Source organism: Bos indicus x Bos taurus, chromosome 2, assembly GCF_003369695.1.
Source record: "Bos indicus x Bos taurus breed Angus x Brahman F1 hybrid chromosome 2, Bos_hybrid_MaternalHap_v2.0, whole genome shotgun sequence".
Taxonomy (NCBI): domain Eukaryota; kingdom Metazoa; phylum Chordata; class Mammalia; order Artiodactyla; family Bovidae; genus Bos; species Bos indicus x Bos taurus.
The window spans coordinates 36,368,485-36,384,609 of NC_040077.1; the positions used below are offsets into that span (position 1 = coordinate 36,368,485).

General features: G+C 37.0%; 1 protein-coding gene across 2 annotated transcripts in view; it reads left to right on the forward strand.

The window, feature by feature from the left end:
• The window catches only part of LOC113903541 (CD302 antigen), a 124,446-nt gene that overhangs the window by 49,750 nt on the left and 58,571 nt on the right, over window positions 1-16,125 (forward strand). For both annotated transcript variants that reach the window (XM_027559875.1, XM_027559858.1), the window contains exons 17-25: window positions 671-706; window positions 1,096-1,271; window positions 2,207-2,274; window positions 2,565-2,644; window positions 3,525-3,664; window positions 5,554-5,659; window positions 5,900-6,060; window positions 14,178-14,307; window positions 15,366-15,592. In XM_027559875.1, coding sequence (XP_027415676.1) covers window positions 671-706; window positions 1,096-1,271; window positions 2,207-2,274; window positions 2,565-2,644; window positions 3,525-3,664; window positions 5,554-5,659; window positions 5,900-6,060; window positions 14,178-14,307; window positions 15,366-15,592 — 1,124 coding nt within the window. The remainder of the gene's footprint in view (window positions 1-670; window positions 707-1,095; window positions 1,272-2,206; window positions 2,275-2,564; window positions 2,645-3,524; window positions 3,665-5,553; window positions 5,660-5,899; window positions 6,061-14,177; window positions 14,308-15,365; window positions 15,593-16,125) is intronic.

Genomic DNA, 16,125 nt, shown 5'->3' on the forward strand with positions numbered 1-16,125 from the left:
CACTTTTCACTTTCATGCATTGGAGAAGGAAATGGCAACCCACTCCTGTGTTCTTGCCTGGAGAATCCCAGGGACGGGGGAGCCTGGTGGGCTACCATCTCTGGGGTCGCACAGAGTCAGACACGACTGAAGTGACTTAGCATATATCCTTGCTGGGTGAATTTTATTATTTTCCTCCCAGTTTTGTCTCTCCTCAAAAGTTTCAGTACTGGATCACTGAACATTTTTTCCAAACGGTAATTTGGGAAACAATAAACTCTACGAACCTAAATATATTCAAATTGCATTAGATGGAGATGTGGTTCCTGAGCAACTTCATCCTACAGTGATGATTATCTTGCGTATTCCTATGTAATGTAATATATACAATATATTCATTTACTTATTTGTGTTTTCTAATTATTAACTATGTTTTATCCATCTAGTCTTCTTTTATGACTTCCACAATATAAGGTAGAGAACTGCTAGTTATACTGTATTAATATTTAACAAATCTGCCTTTTCAGTTGCCACAAAAACAGCTTTAGCATAGGCCCCGCAAAATTTCAAACTGAGGTGATCATAACATGAAAGGAGATGGTTTGCCCAGAAATCAACAAATCTCAGCAAAATTGCAAGTATGCTGTGGTCTATTGAATACTAAACTTAAGCCACTTGTTTTCTTATACAGGTCATACTCTAAAAATACCAGACTGGTACAATCCAGGTGAGTGAAGAAAACTAAAATGTATCCAAAGTTGCTTTTACCTTTTCAGTGGTGTATTTAGTTAACTATTTAAGCCCAGGTCCAAGTGCCAGCTTCTTCTCTATTATGTCTTCAAATGCAATGAAGTATCTGCAAGGAGAGAAGGTGATTGGCTGGTGTGGGATGAGACTCTAAGGCTGGATTTAGCCTTCTTCATGAGTGCAGAAGCTACAAGAGCCACTCACTGGCTCAGAAATCCTTGAATCCTTCCAGGCAGAACTGCCCTGGGCAAAGAGAGCCAGTAATCTAAATGGATTACTATTTATAAATAGTTTTGAGTATTCTCGCATGCTGAGAGGGTGCAGTTGAGTTTATGCAGTCCTGACTCTGCTATTCTTCTTCTTCTTTAGAGCGTGCTGGAATTCATGGACCTCCAGTTGTAGTAGAAGGGAGTGAATATTGGTTTGTTGCTGATCCCCGCTTAAGCTATGAAGAAGCTGTTCTGTATTGTGATAGTAATCACAGTTCTCTGGCTAGTTTAACATCTTTTACAGGACTAAGAGCCATCAAAAACAAGATAGCAAATGTAATTTAAAAGCATGTATTTTAATTTTTATATTTATTCTGTTGGGCATGAGTGCTCAGTTGTTTCTGCATTAGCCTGACCCCATGGACCAGGCTTCCTCCATCCATGGGATTCTTCAGACAAGAAGACTGGAGTGGGTGGCCGTTGCCTCCTCCAGGGGGTCTTCTGTGCCCAAGGATTGAACCTGGGCCCAGAACCTGTGGCTCCTGCATTGGCAGGCAGATGCTTTACCACTAAGCCGCCTGAGAAACTGTATTTATTCTGTTAAAAATTTTTAACATGTACAAAAGTTGAATGTTCCTCTCAGGTGAAATTTGCCTAACAACCTGTAAGTTCATCACTGCATGTTAGAAAAATTTTAAATAGAACTGTATAATGTTTTAAAATATTCAAGATTAATTATAAATGTCAACTGATAAGATGAGCATCAAAAGTTATTATAACTTTGTAGCAGCGTTCTTGCCTGGAGAATCTCAGGGACAGGGGAGCCTGGTGGGCTGTCATCTATGGGGTCGCACAGAGTCGGACATGACTGAAGCGACTTAGCAGCAGCAGCAGCAGTTAACTTGAAATTCTGTTTCTAAGCATAACTAACTCTGCAAAATAGTTTTTTAGAGGAAAAGTAATTTGTATATTTTAAAATTTATAATTGGTAGCAGTAGAATATTATATGTTCCATTAATGTATGTCCACAATCACAGTGACCATGTTTTCTGTATACAAAATAGGGCATGTGAATAATTTCTAAATTACTTCCTTCAGTGAAAGGACCCAGTTTATGTAATTTAGTAAACAAAGTAATGAATATTCAGAAATTTTAGCGGTTTGTGATTTTGATAAGCCAGGGTATTTAAATCAAAACTCTCCTAGAAAAGTTAGCACATGTAAGGGTAGGTGTTCACTTGGTTGTTTTGTTTTTGCATTGTTTTTTTCAGATATCTAGTGATGAGCAGAAATGGTGGGTGAGAACTACTGAACAGCTGAAATCACATCGTTTTATATAGTATGTGACATCTTTGATGCTGCCTTTGTAAAGTTATCATGTAAAAGAATCTGTCCCAAATCCCCTTTTATTTAATACTATATGGAGCAGTTATTTATAATTAGTTTTGAACATTAGTCCTTAAACTACCGAGACTGAGAAACCAAATCCTTTTGCAAATGAGCATCAAGAAAAAAGTAGTATAAAATAATGGCCTAACATTAAATTTAGAATTAAAATTGCTTACAGTAAAGCCCAAGATGGAACATGTAACTACATTGCAAGCTGTCACATCTCTCATCTTCTTTCAGTTCACGAGACCCATGGCATCACTTTCCTATAATGTTTGGAGAGGAATGCTTTTACCTGTCTGCCAAGACTTGGTTTAATGGTAAGGTTAATTCTAAATCCTTTAATGTTGATTGTGTAATATATGAACTTCAGCTTCAATTACTACCTTAATCTTGTTTTCTTTTTGATTATACATGTGGTAGCTTCATCTTGTTCTGATTTATTGCTAATGACAATAGCTCAAGTTCCAAATGCAAGTAAAGGTACTTTTCACTGAGAATATTTTGACTTCCTTTATCCTAAAGCAGTTGAGCTTCCCTCATATCTCAGTTGGTAAAGAATCTGCCTGCAATGCAGGAGACCCCAGTTTGATTCCTGGATCGGGAAAAAATGCTGGAGAAGGGATAGGATACCCACTCCAGTATTCATGGGCTTCCCTTGTGGCTCAGCTGGTAAAAGAATCTGCCTGCAATGAGGGAGACCTGGGTTCGATCTCAGGGTTGGGAAGATCCCCTGGTGAAGGGACAGGCTACCCATTCCAGTATTCTACCCTGGAGAATTCCATGGACTGTATAGTCCATGGCATCACAAAGAGTCAGATGTGACTGAGCGACTTTCAGTTGCTAAAGCAGTTACTTACCCTTTCCTAACTGATGAGGGTATAGACAAATTCACAAAGATAAGCAGGCAGCAGTTCTAAAGTATAGTTTAGGTCTCTATCCCCCTCCCCAAGAGCCTTCATCTCTCTATTTCCTGCCACTAGGAAGTACACCAAGTTTTTGCGTTTTTATAAGCAATATTGATATGCTACAACCTATGAAATGAGTAATAATAGGAAAAATAGCTAGGGAATAAAAGGAATATACTTTAACCATTTGGGAAATATTGATTTAAAGAGACTTTCTTTACTACTGGATTGTTTTTAAAAATGTGCTGAATGGAAAATTATCACCACAGTAATCTTGCTTTTCACTTCTCAGATTTACGAAAACCTGCAGACTGTAGTACCAACTTGCCCTTTGTCTGTGAAAAACACAATGTATCTTCATTAGAAAAATATAGTCCAGATTCTGCAGCTAAAGTGCAGTGCTCTGGGGATTGGATTACTTTTCAGAACAAGGTAAAAAGGGAATTGCTACATTGTGCAGATGATGATTGCTTTCATGAAGGTTATATGGCCCATGGCAGAATGACATCCCAAGTAACTTCACTAAGATAGACTCTGCATATTTCAGTATCTCACCTGATTCTCTACATTTTCAGAAATGGAGTTACTCTCAAGTTAGTCACGCCTAGCGACTTAGCAGCAGCAGCAGCAGCCGGCCTTTCAGAATACCATGTTCCTGTTCCATTGCTGCTAACACTTAAATTGCTGAAGTTGATCTTTCAATGAATAGTCTGTTAACTAGTCAGGACTATCTCTTTGGCATGTAGAAAACTGACTGAATTTCTGGCTGATAAATTTTCCTCCTTAAGGAAAACATCCAAGCAGCATTTATCAATCAAATTAAATCAACATTGCCCAAACTGCTTTTGGGGAATATACACATATGCTAACAAAATATTAATCATTGATCTTGCCTCCAGTGTAGGGTTTATGATTAAATAGATTGGGAAGTGCCACATTCTATATTTGCCTCCTTGAGATGCACAATTCATGTTGGTGTATGTATCTAAGGAAATGCGACTGGCTGCTAAAAAGAGAAATTACTACAGTATGCTAAAACATTTATTCTCTCAGATAAAAGAAATTTGAAGATAAGCAGGCTGGGGTTGGTATGAAAGCTCTGTGGTCTTCAAAACCAGACTTCCCTTTGTCTTTCTGCTCTACCATCCTTTTTTTTTTTTTTTTGCTCTACCATCCTTAACTTGAGGCTTCCAAGCTCAAGTTCAGGGTGTTTGTTTGCGGAGTCTTTTCTAGAAGTCCCCCAATGACTTTATATCTCTCTGGCCACTCTTGTCTGTAAGGAGGCTGAAAAAAAAGTTTTTGTAGAATGTTTCAAGGAACATAATTTGGGCCATACTACTACACAGTAACATGACAGTAATATCAAACAGAAAAAGGAAGAGATGGGTCTGGCAACTGAAAGCGTCTGTAGTAAATTTAAAATATTAGGGATATATTTTGACTTTTTAAAATTAAAATAATCTTTTCCCCCCCAAGGTGCTAGGACTAGATTAATTTACATAGTTGATATAAATTTGTAGAGTTTTTGTTTGTTTTATTGAAGTATAGTTTACTGAAAATAGTATATTAATTTCAGGTGTTCAATATAGTGATCAGATATTTCTATAGATTATGTACCATACAAAGTTAGTATAAAATTGATTATAATCCCTTTGCTATAGATAACATCCCTGTGACTTATTTATTTTAGTTTGATAGTTTGTCTCTCTTAATCCCTTTCCCCCCCTTTGAATTAAAATATCCTGCCAAGAGACAATGGAATGATTTCTTTTAATATGTGTTTTTTTTTTTTTAATATAAGGTAATGGTAAAGAATTGGAGAAGGAAATGGCAACCCACTCCAGTATTCTTGCCTGAGAATCCCAGGGACTGGGGAGCCTGGTGGGCTCCTGTCTATAGGGTCGCACAGAGTCGGACACGACTGAAGCGACTTAGCAGCAGCAATGGTAAAGAATACATATTTGAAATCAAATGGAGCAGAGTTTAAATGCTGACCATGCTATGGCTATTTCACTTATGGGTAAAGTTTCTTAATGTTCCTATGCTTCCATTTCCCCATTTGTTGTGAGAATTCAATGAGATAATGCTGTGCAAAGTGTTTAGCACAAGGAAGTACTCAGTAAATGGGAAATGTTTTAAAAAATAGTTCAAAGACTGCTTAAATTGAGAGTATAGGTCTGCATTCTTATGACACTGCTTTGCACATTTCCATACCTTACAGACAGAAAATTAACAGCTCTCTAAAAGATAAGGCATTTACTTCCTATATGAACTTTCATTTATCCAAAATTTTATACGTTGTGTGTGTTCTTTGTTTGTAGTGTTTTCTAAGGATCAACCCCAAATCTGTCACGTTTTCTGAAGCCAGTGATATTTGTCACACCTATGGTGGAACCCTGCCTTCAGTGTTGAGCCAGAGAGAGCAAGGTAGCAGAAATGTTCTGTAAACATGTTTTATTCTGATCCAGGGGCCAAGTTCCTGTTGGCAAGATGTGGGGAATTAACACATAAAAAGAATTTTATTAAATTACTTTTTATAGAGGTGATAATCAAAGATTATCTTGATAGTTAGATAAGCTCAAAGTATTCATTGACATTTTTAGTATACCTTTAATTTCAGTAAGTCAAATTCTTCTTAAAAAAAAAAAATATGTATCTTTCTGACAGATTTTATTACATCCCTGTTTCCGGATATGGAAGCTTCTTTATGGATTGGTTTGCGCTGGACTGCTTATGAAAAGATAAAGAAATGGATGGATAACAGAGAGCTGACATACAGTAACTTTCACCCATTATTGGTCGGTCGGAGGCTGCGAATACCACCAAATGTAAGTTTGTTTGTTCTTTTAATCAGTACAGTGTGTAGCTCTATGAAATACCTGAGTCTCTCATAAATTATTGGGTTAAGAACAATGGCCTATTTTATGAGTCCATTGATATGAAACATCCAAATAGGCAAATCTATAAAGATAGAAAATAAATTACTGTTTACCAGAGACTAAGAAAACTAGAAGGATAGGCAGTGATGGCTGAAGCATATGGGGTTTCTTTCTACGGTGGTGAAAATGTTCTAAGATTGACTGAGGGTGATGGTTGCACAACCCTGTGAATATACTGAAAACTACAGAGTGTATACTTTAAATGGGTGAATTATACCATCTATGAATTTTGTCTATGAAAGCTGTCACAAGAAGAACAACAGCATAGCTTCCCCAGCCTTTGTGTAGGGGCCCTAGTTTTTCATAGTAGCATCAGATTCCATAGCACTTATTTTATAACCATGTAAAACCTTCAGTGTGCTTAGTCACTCAGTTGTGTCCGACTCTTTGCGACCCCATGGACTGTAACCCACCAGGCTCCTCTGTCCATGGAATTTTCCAGGCAAGAATACTGGCATGGGCTGCCATGCCCTCCTCCAGGAGATCTTCCCCACTCAGGGATCAAAGCCATATCTCCCACATTGCAGGTGGATTCTTTACCGTCTGAGCCACCAGGGAAGCCCGAAACCATCAATAGTGAGCTGCAAATAAAAGCTAATATAAAGGCTTTATTTATCATTTTGGAATTTAGAGCTGTCAGATTTAGTCTTCTGAGGAAAAAAGTACAAAATTGGTGATTGGTGATCATTTTTCCCAAAGATCTAAATGTAAAGAAGCTGTAGAAGGCAAGAAGGCATTATTAAACCACTAGACCATTCAGGTATGACCTAAATCAAATCCCTTATGATTATACAGTGGAAGTGAGAAATAGATTTAAGGGACTAGATCTGATAGATAGAGTGCCTGATGAACTATGGACGGAGGTTCGTGATATTGTACAGGAGACAGGGATCAAGACCATTCCCATAGAAAAGAAATGCAAAAAAGCAAAATGGCTGTCTGGGGAGGCCTTACAAATAGCTGTGAAAAGAAGAGAAGTGAAAAGGAAAGATATAAACATCTGAATGCAGAGTTCCAAAGAATAGCAAGAAGAGATAAGAAAGCCTTCTTCAGTGATCAATGCAAAGAAATAGAGGAAAACAACAGAATGGGAAAGACTAGGGATCTCTTCAAGAAAATCAGAGATACCAAAGGAACATTTCATGCAAAGATGAGCTCGATAAAGGACAGAAATGGTATGGACCTAACAGAAGCAGAAGATATTAAGAAGAGATGGCAAGAATACACAGAAGAACTGTACAAAAAAGATCTTCACGACCCAGATAATTACGATGGTGTGATCACTGACCTAGAGCCAGACATCCTGGAATGTGAAGTCAAGTGAGCCTTAGAAAGCATCACTACGAACAAAGCTAGTGGAGGTGATGGAATTCCAGTTGAGCTATTCCAAATCCTGAAAGATGATGCTGTGAAACTGCTGCACTCAATATACCAGCAAATTTGGAAAACTCAGCAGTGGCCACAGGACTGGAGGAGGTCAGTTTTCATTCCAATCCCAAAGAAAGGCAATGCCAAAGAATGCTCAAACTACTGCATGATTGCACTCATCTCACACGCTAGTAAAGTAATGCTCAAAATTCTCCAAGCTAGGCTTCAGCAATATGTGAACCGTGAACTTCCTGATGTTCAAGCTGGTTTAAGAAAAGGCAGAGGAACCAGAGATCAAATTGCCAACATCCGCTGGATCATGGGAAAAGCAAGAGAGTTCCAGAGAAACATCTATTTCTGCTTTATTGACTATGCTAAAGCCTTTGACTGTGTGGATCACAATAAACTGTGGAAAATTCTGAAAGAGATGGGGATACCAGACCACCTGATCTGCCTCTTGAGAAATTTGTATGCAGGTCAGGAAGCAACAGTTAGAACTGGACATGGAACAACAGACTGGTTTCAAATAGGAAAAGGAGTTCGTCAAGGGTATGTATTGTCACCCTGTTTATTTAACTTATATGCAGAGTACATCATGAGAAACGCTGGACTGGAAGAAACACAGGCTGGAATCAAGATTGCTGGGAGAAATATCAATAGCTTCAGATATGCAGATGACACCACCCTTATGGCAGAAAGTGAAGAGGAACTAAAAAGCCTCTTGATGAAAGTGAAAGAGGAGAGTGAAAAAGTTGGCTTAAAGCTCAACATTCAGAAAACAAAGATCATGGCATCCGGTCCCACCACTTCATGGGAAATAGATGGGGAAACAGTGGTAACAGTGTCAGACTTTGTTTTTCTGGGCTCCAAAATCACTACAGATGGTGACTGCAGCCATGAAATTAAAAGACGCTTACTCCTTGGAAGGAAAGTTATGACCAACCTACATAGCATATTCAAAAGCAGAGACATTACTTTGCCAACAAAGGTTCGTCTAGTCCAGGCTATGGTTTTTCCTGTGGTCATGTATGGATGTGAGAGTTGGACTGTGAAGAAGGCTGAGCACTGAAGAATTGATGCTTTTGAACTGTGGTGTTGGAGAAGACTCTTGAGAGTCCCTTGGACTGCAAGGAGATCCAACCAGTCCATTCTGAAGGAGATCAGCCCTGGGATTTCTTTGGAAGGAATGATGCTAAAGCTGAAACTCCAGTACTTTGGACACCTCATGTGAAAAGTTGACTCATTGGAAAAGACTCTGATGCTCGGAGGGATTGGGGGCAGAAGGAGAAGGGGACGACAGAGGATGAGATGGCTGGATGGCATCACTGACTCGATGGACGTGAGCCTGGGTGAACTCCGGGAGTTGGTGATGGACAGGGAGGCCTGGCATGCTGCGACTCATGGGGTCGCAAAGAGTCGGACAGGACTGAGCGACTGATCTGATCTGATCCTGTATCATGATATTACTGTCCATTGCTTCTGTCTTCCTTATTTGCTGGATACAAACCACCTTTTGCACAGAAAGCAAAAATTATTAAGGGTTTAAAATTGAATTCCAAAAGTACATGCTAGATGACATTAAGTGATATAACTGATGCAATGGAACTTTGCTCAAGATTGACTTTGATGGCAAAGGGCACTGAAACATGTAATTATTACAAAGAAAATATCAAAATAATGCTCGGTTATTATAGAAAATTTGGAATTTATAAAAGAGTAAACAACATAAAGAAAAATATCAACCTACATCCTGCTTATATTTAGGCTGCTGCTGCTGCTGCTAAGTCACTTCAGTCATGTCTGACTCTGTGGGACCCCAAGAATGGCAGCCCACCAGACTCCCTCATCCCTGGGATTCTCCAGGCAAGAGTACTGGAGTGGGGTGCCATTGCCTTCTCCCTTATTTAGTCTGGTAGCTTTTAAACTTTTAACTTATGCCCCATAGTAAGAAACACATTTAAAGAACCATTTAGCACATAGATATAAACATAATACTGAATTGAAACAAAAATTTCGGGTAATACTTACCCTTAGAGCTTATATTGCTTTCTATTCTAGTCTGCTTTAGTCTAGTATAGTCAATCTATTTTCTGTATTCTATCCTATTCTATTTCATTATCACAACTAAGAATCAGGATCCACTGAAGTGATTTCATGACCTACTAAATGAATCTCAAACCATATTTGAATCCTGATCTAGGGAATCACAATGAATATTTCAGCCTTTTTCTTCTAGGACTTTTCTATACACTGTCTTCTTGACATAGATAAGAGTATATACTATTGTATCTACTTTTCTCATTTAGTATTATATAAGTATCAATAGTTTCTTATGCCATTAAAGGATATACTTGATAACCATTTTGATGGTTGCACAATATTTCTTGATATATATGCCATCATTTACCTAAACAATGCTGGATGTTTCCATTGTTTTCAGTTTTGCATAATCTTAAATAGCTGCAGTTAACATCTTTGTGTATAATCTTTGCTATATATTTCAGGTTACCTCCTTAGGATAGATTTAGGTAGCCAGATCAAAAGATATAAGTAGTTACAAAACTCTGGTTAACAAATTGCTTTCCAGGAAGGTTTATGAGTTTGTTTTTTTGTCAGCATTGTGTTGTGATTACTCTTCTGTTCATCAGATCAGATCAGATCAGTCGCTCAGTCGTGTCCGACTCTTTGCGACCCCATTAATCACAGCACGCCAGGCCTCCCTGTCCATTACCAACTCCCGGAGTTCACCCAGGCTCACGTCCATCGAGTCAGTGATGCCATCCAGCCATCTCATCCTGTCGTCCCCTTCTCCTCTTGCCCCCAATCCCTCCCAGCATCAGAGTCTTTCCCAATGAGTCAACTCTTCGCATGAGGTGGCCAAAGTACTGGAGTTTCAGCCTTAGCATTATTTCTTCCAAAGAAATCCCAGGGCTGATCTCCTTCAGAATGGACTGGTTGGATCTCCTTGCAGTCCAAGGGACTCTCGGGAGCCTTCTCCAACACCACAGTTCAAAAGCATCGATTCTTCGGCACTCAGCTTTCTTCACAGTCCAACTCTCACATCCATACATGACCACAGGAAAAACCATAGCCTGGACTAGACGAACCTTTGTTGGCAAAGTAATGTCTCTGCTTTTGAATATGCTATCTAGGTTGGTCATAACTTATACCAGTATATTAATAATTTCCAACATTTATTGAGCAGCTAATGTGTCATACATTCTACTAATGCATCACATGTATCATTTCATTTGATCTGCACAAAAAATGTGAAACAGTCTGCACTCCTCTCCTATCTTAGAAATGCAGAGACAGAGAGTCACATAACTTGCCAGAAGTCATTCAGGGTATACATGCAGAGTTGGTTTTTAAATCTGAGTCTGTAGAGGCAGTATTCTTAGCTTCTTTACTACATTGCCTCTACTAAAGTGCTCTAAGGAGCATTATCTTTAAAGATGCTTGCTAATTTGTTAGTTTAAGTGATATCATATTTTCTGATTTCTAGTAAAAGCATTTGTTAGATTTCTATTTCTCTGATTTCTAATAAAAGCATATAAATTCAGTAATAATTTTAATTTCATCAAATGTGAATTTTTTATTCTTTGAAAATTTATCTGTCAAAGTCTTGTTGTAGTTCTTACTGTTTTTATGACTGTGTAAACATTAACTGTGCAAACCCTGTGTTTCTTGTATTTACTGCAAATATTTTCATAGGATTTTTCTAAATAACAAAAATATTACAGAAATAAGTTTTGATTTTTTTGTTACATGTTTAACTCTATTTATTTCCTTTTTTCTCCATTCTTTTAAGGTTATAATGTTAGTTAGTTAAGTATATGCCTTTATTTTCTTCATTTTGTTTTATAGCTTGCCTTTTTATTCTGACAACATGTTCCATCAATGGTGTATGGTATATATTGTCAATGGGTACTTAATCCTGTTCCTTAATCCTGGCCAATTTTCTGGCATCATTTATTGCATGTACTTCCATTTGTTAAAATCAATATAGAATGCCTTCTTTATCATATGTGAAGTGTGTGTGTATGTGTGCATCTATGTATGAGACATACTCCTGTATAGCTCTCACACTGCTCTAAATACTACCATGTTCCCATATTTCAAAAAAATATAATAGGATTAGTTATCCTTTATTATTTGCTTTTAAAAATTTTTAGCTGTTATGTCTATTCTTCAAGGCAAACTAGAATTGTTTACTTAATTTCCACTCTAAACAATTAAATAGCAAATATCTGGTGAGAATTTGACAACATTTTAGGAAGAACTGATATCTCTTTATTAATCTTTCCTCAAGAATATGGTGTAACATGTCTCTCCACTAATTCAAGTCTTCCTTTTAAATTCCTCAGTGATGTTTTCATAGAAATTATCTTTCTTATTGCCATTGAGAATGGCAGCTTTTAAAAATTTTCTTATTGATGTATAGGAAACCTATTGTTTGGGAATTTTTGTACATTTATTTCATAGGTATCCCTCTTACTAAAAACTCTTACTACTCAGAGTTTTTCACTAGATTTTATTGGGTTTTCTAATTAGATAATCATAATTTGCAAATAACAGTTCACACTTCACTACATGTGGTAAGCCTTCCAGAACCATGGTAAATACCAGGAGTATTAAATAATATCTTACACTTGATCTGGACTCTAATAGGACTATCTTTGTCCTATAGTCTTTCATTTTTATATTTGATGTGTACTTTTTGTTCAAGATATATCATTCTGTAACTAGTTTATCTTAAATTTTTATTCAAGGATAAGTAGTAGATTTTCTAAAATTTATTTTCAACATCTATTAAAATTGTGTAATATAGTTTTTCCCATTAGGCCCATGGATGTGTGGCCCATTGATAGATATTGTGTTAAAACCATTTTTATCTCCTAAATAAAACCTAATTACTGAATCCTAAATAAAACCTAATTTCAGTAATAAAACCTAATTACTGAAAGTGGATTATTATTTTACTACTCTACTGAATTAGACTTGTTAGAATTTTATTTGGGAATATTTTCATCTCTGTTCATAGAGTTAATTTTTTAATGCCATACTGTTAGATTTTTTTTTTCTGATTGTGTCAGCTTCATAAGATGAACTAGGTAGTTTTCTGCCTTTGTGTTTTAAGATTATGACTCAGCCTGGGAAGTTATCTTTCTCTGAAAGTTTGAAGGAACAAAACCACATGGTATTATAATCCTGTTCCAAGATCATTCTTTAATCATAAAGGGATTTGGTACAGTAGTTGAGGGCTAAACTCTAGAGTCAGAGTGTCTGGATTTGAATTCCATTCAGCCATTTAGTATGCTCTAGGAAGTTCACTTCTCTTAAACCTCAGTTTTTTATTTATAAAGATGCCCTGGAGGAGGGAAAGGCTACCTACTCCAGTATTCTGGCCTGGAGAATTCCATGGACTGTATAGTCCATGAGGTTGCAAAGAGTTGGACATGACTGAGCAACTTTGACTTTCAGGTGGTGCTAGTGGTAAAGAACCCACCTACCAATGCAGGAGATGTAAAAGACATGGGTTCCCATGGACAGAGGAACCTGGTGGGCTACAATCCACGAGGTCGCAAAGAGTCAGACATGACTGAAACAACTTAGTATGTATGCATGCTGCTAAGTCGCTTCAGTCGTGTCCGACTCTGCGTGACCCCATAGACGGCAGCCCACCAGGCTCCCCCATCCCTGGGATTCTCCAAGCAAGAACACTGGAGTGGGTTGCCATTTCCTTCTCCAATGCAGGAAAGTGAAAAGTGAAAGTGAAGTCGCTCAGTCATGTTGTGACTCTTAGCGACCTCATGGACTGCAGCCTACCAGGCTCCTCCATCCATGGGATTTTCCAGGCAAGAGTACTGGAGTGGGGTGCCATTGCTTTCTCTGATGTATGCATGCATGTAGTATTTTTAAAAAATATATTATAGCTCCTTGGATAAGCTTCAGTTCAGTTCAGTTTAGTCGCTCAATGGTGTCCAACTCTTTGCAACCCCATGAACCGCAGCACACCAGGCCTCCCTGTCCATTGCCAACTCAGAATAAGCTTACTTTTCTTATTTTTCTAAGAGTAATACGTTTCAAACATTTAGAATAGTGTAGGGATAATATACTTTGAATAAATTTTCATGTCTAATGTTACTTATTTGTGGTCAACAAATGAAATCTAAATAGATACTTTTATTTATGGATGTTTCATAGTGACAAGTATAGGATCAAAGCTTTAAGGTGAGTTCTCTCTTGTGTGGGACACCATTTGTCATTATAAAAAGTTTGTAAGCATCTAATAAGTTAAATTAATTGTCATCACTTTTTGCTTACTTGCAATGTTAAGTATGAGAGCAGAGTGTTAAATATTACTATAATTGCTTTTGTCTTCTAACAGGTTTTCTTATCTGTTTTGAAGATGTATTATCAATATTACTACTATTTTGGTTTGTGATTTCTAAAGTTAATTGCCCTTTTCCCATGTTTTGAAAGTTTATCAGGATTTTCTTAGTGATTTCATGGTCAACTCCCTAATGGATTTTTCTATAGGAAGAAAAATCCAATTTGGAACATAAAATTATCTTACTGGGATCCTCAGACTGTTAGTTTAATGATTGCTTATACATATTTGCCTTTTTGTTTAGATTTTTGATGAAGAGGCATCTTACCACTGTGCTGTAATGCTCAACCTCCAAAAATCACCTTTTACTGGGATGTGGAATTTTACTTCCTGTAGTGAACACCATACTCTGTCTCTATGTCAGAAATACTCAGGTATAGATCATTATTTAGATAACTATGGTACTTTATGTTGTTAGAGATGTACAGTATGTTTTCACACAAAAGAATCTTATAAATTAATTAATATTTGTAATCATATAGCTTCTTTAACATTTTAGCATGGCTACATCCATGTGAGTAAAATTAGCTCAAGTATTGAATACAGTGTGATTTTCTTTCAAGATCATTGCCATAATTAAATATCAAAATTAAGTATTTAATGGAATTTGTTAATAGGAGTTGTCTAATGACAGTAAATTATGGTTGCACTTTGTTCTTTTTACTCTGGGATTTTTCAGATTTTGCTTTCTATCATGAGGAAAAGAGGAGAAAAAAATGTTTGTAACTGAACTTGGTGTAAACATTCATGGTTAAATTTAGCTCTCAAAAAAATAAAAGGATATGAAGCATTATAAATGGATCAAACACTAAGCCTTATCCTATAATCCACATAAAAATAAAATATGTACTTAAAAGTAGACATCATCTATATTTTCAAAATATTTTTTATTAAATTGTTTTCATTGGTCACAGTAAGTTTTTAACAAATGATTTTAAAAAAGAAATCCTTTGTCATATAATGAGAATCTCAAGTAGCTAATTCATGTGCTTCTGAAGAACTTTTTGCTAAATTAATCTTTACTCATGTGTCTTATACTTTTTAGTAACTGCCTTAATTCAGAGAAGTATTGCAAATCAATAAAGCAAATATATCCTCTAAGGGTGGTTTCATACATTTTTTGTGGGTTCTCCCAGATGAAAACTTGTAAAGGGAGACTTAACACCTTCTCTTGTTGAAGCAGTTCAAAGAAAGAAAGAATCTGACACCAATCTGAAATGGTAATCTTACTGCACTCCAGTTTTATTTTTCCCCTTCCCAAATCAGATCAACTAAAACAGAATTATTTATAAAACATACCTAGTTATCCTACCCAAAGTCTAAAACAAATAGATAAGTAATACCTAAAGTACATTATTATAGGGAGAAATTTCAAAAGCTATCTCATGACTTACCAAGGGGGTGTTTTGTTTTTTTTTTCTTTTACACACAGAAATTGAAAGCAGACAGACCTTGTGGAATACTACAGAGACTATGAAGTATCAAAATAACCTGTACAAAATAATCCTGAAGACCCTGACTTGGACCGATGCTCTAAGAGAGTGTCAGAAAGAAAACATGCGCCTGGTGAGCATCACAGACCCTTACCAGCAGGCCTTCCTGACTGTGCAGGCGGTCGTCCGCAACTCTTCTTTGTGGATTGGACTCTCCAGTCATGACGTAAGTTTTCAGTCCCGATTGCCAGGATGGGGTGACGGAATGTGACATTTTTTTATTGCACACAGCATCTCTCCTATCACACTAAAAAAACCCAGAGATCATAAAATCTTACTCCAGTGAATGAATTTCGTCAAGTATGTAATTTTTAGTGGCAATCATTTTCCCACTGATTTGCTGCTTTATTGTTTAGCTTTAGAAAAATGTCCAATGGTATGTAACTGAGCACTTCTTTTTATTTATTCTAATCAAAGATGGAGCTGGAATCTGGAGCTGCCATCTCTCCTCAGCCAATGAAAAGGAGAGGGGAAGGGCAGTTACAAAATCACAGGGGGTTGGATGAGTGGAAGCCCATGGACGTCATTAAAGGGCTTTTTATCCCTTTCTGAATAAGCAAAGTGAAATTAAGCCACTCTACAAAGGAATTAGAAGAGCAATTCACCCTATCTCCAACTCTGATCTTGGGTACTTCTCATTCATCTCTTAGCCCAACAACAAATGCTAGTCTCCTATTAATTCCTGACACTGAATTACAT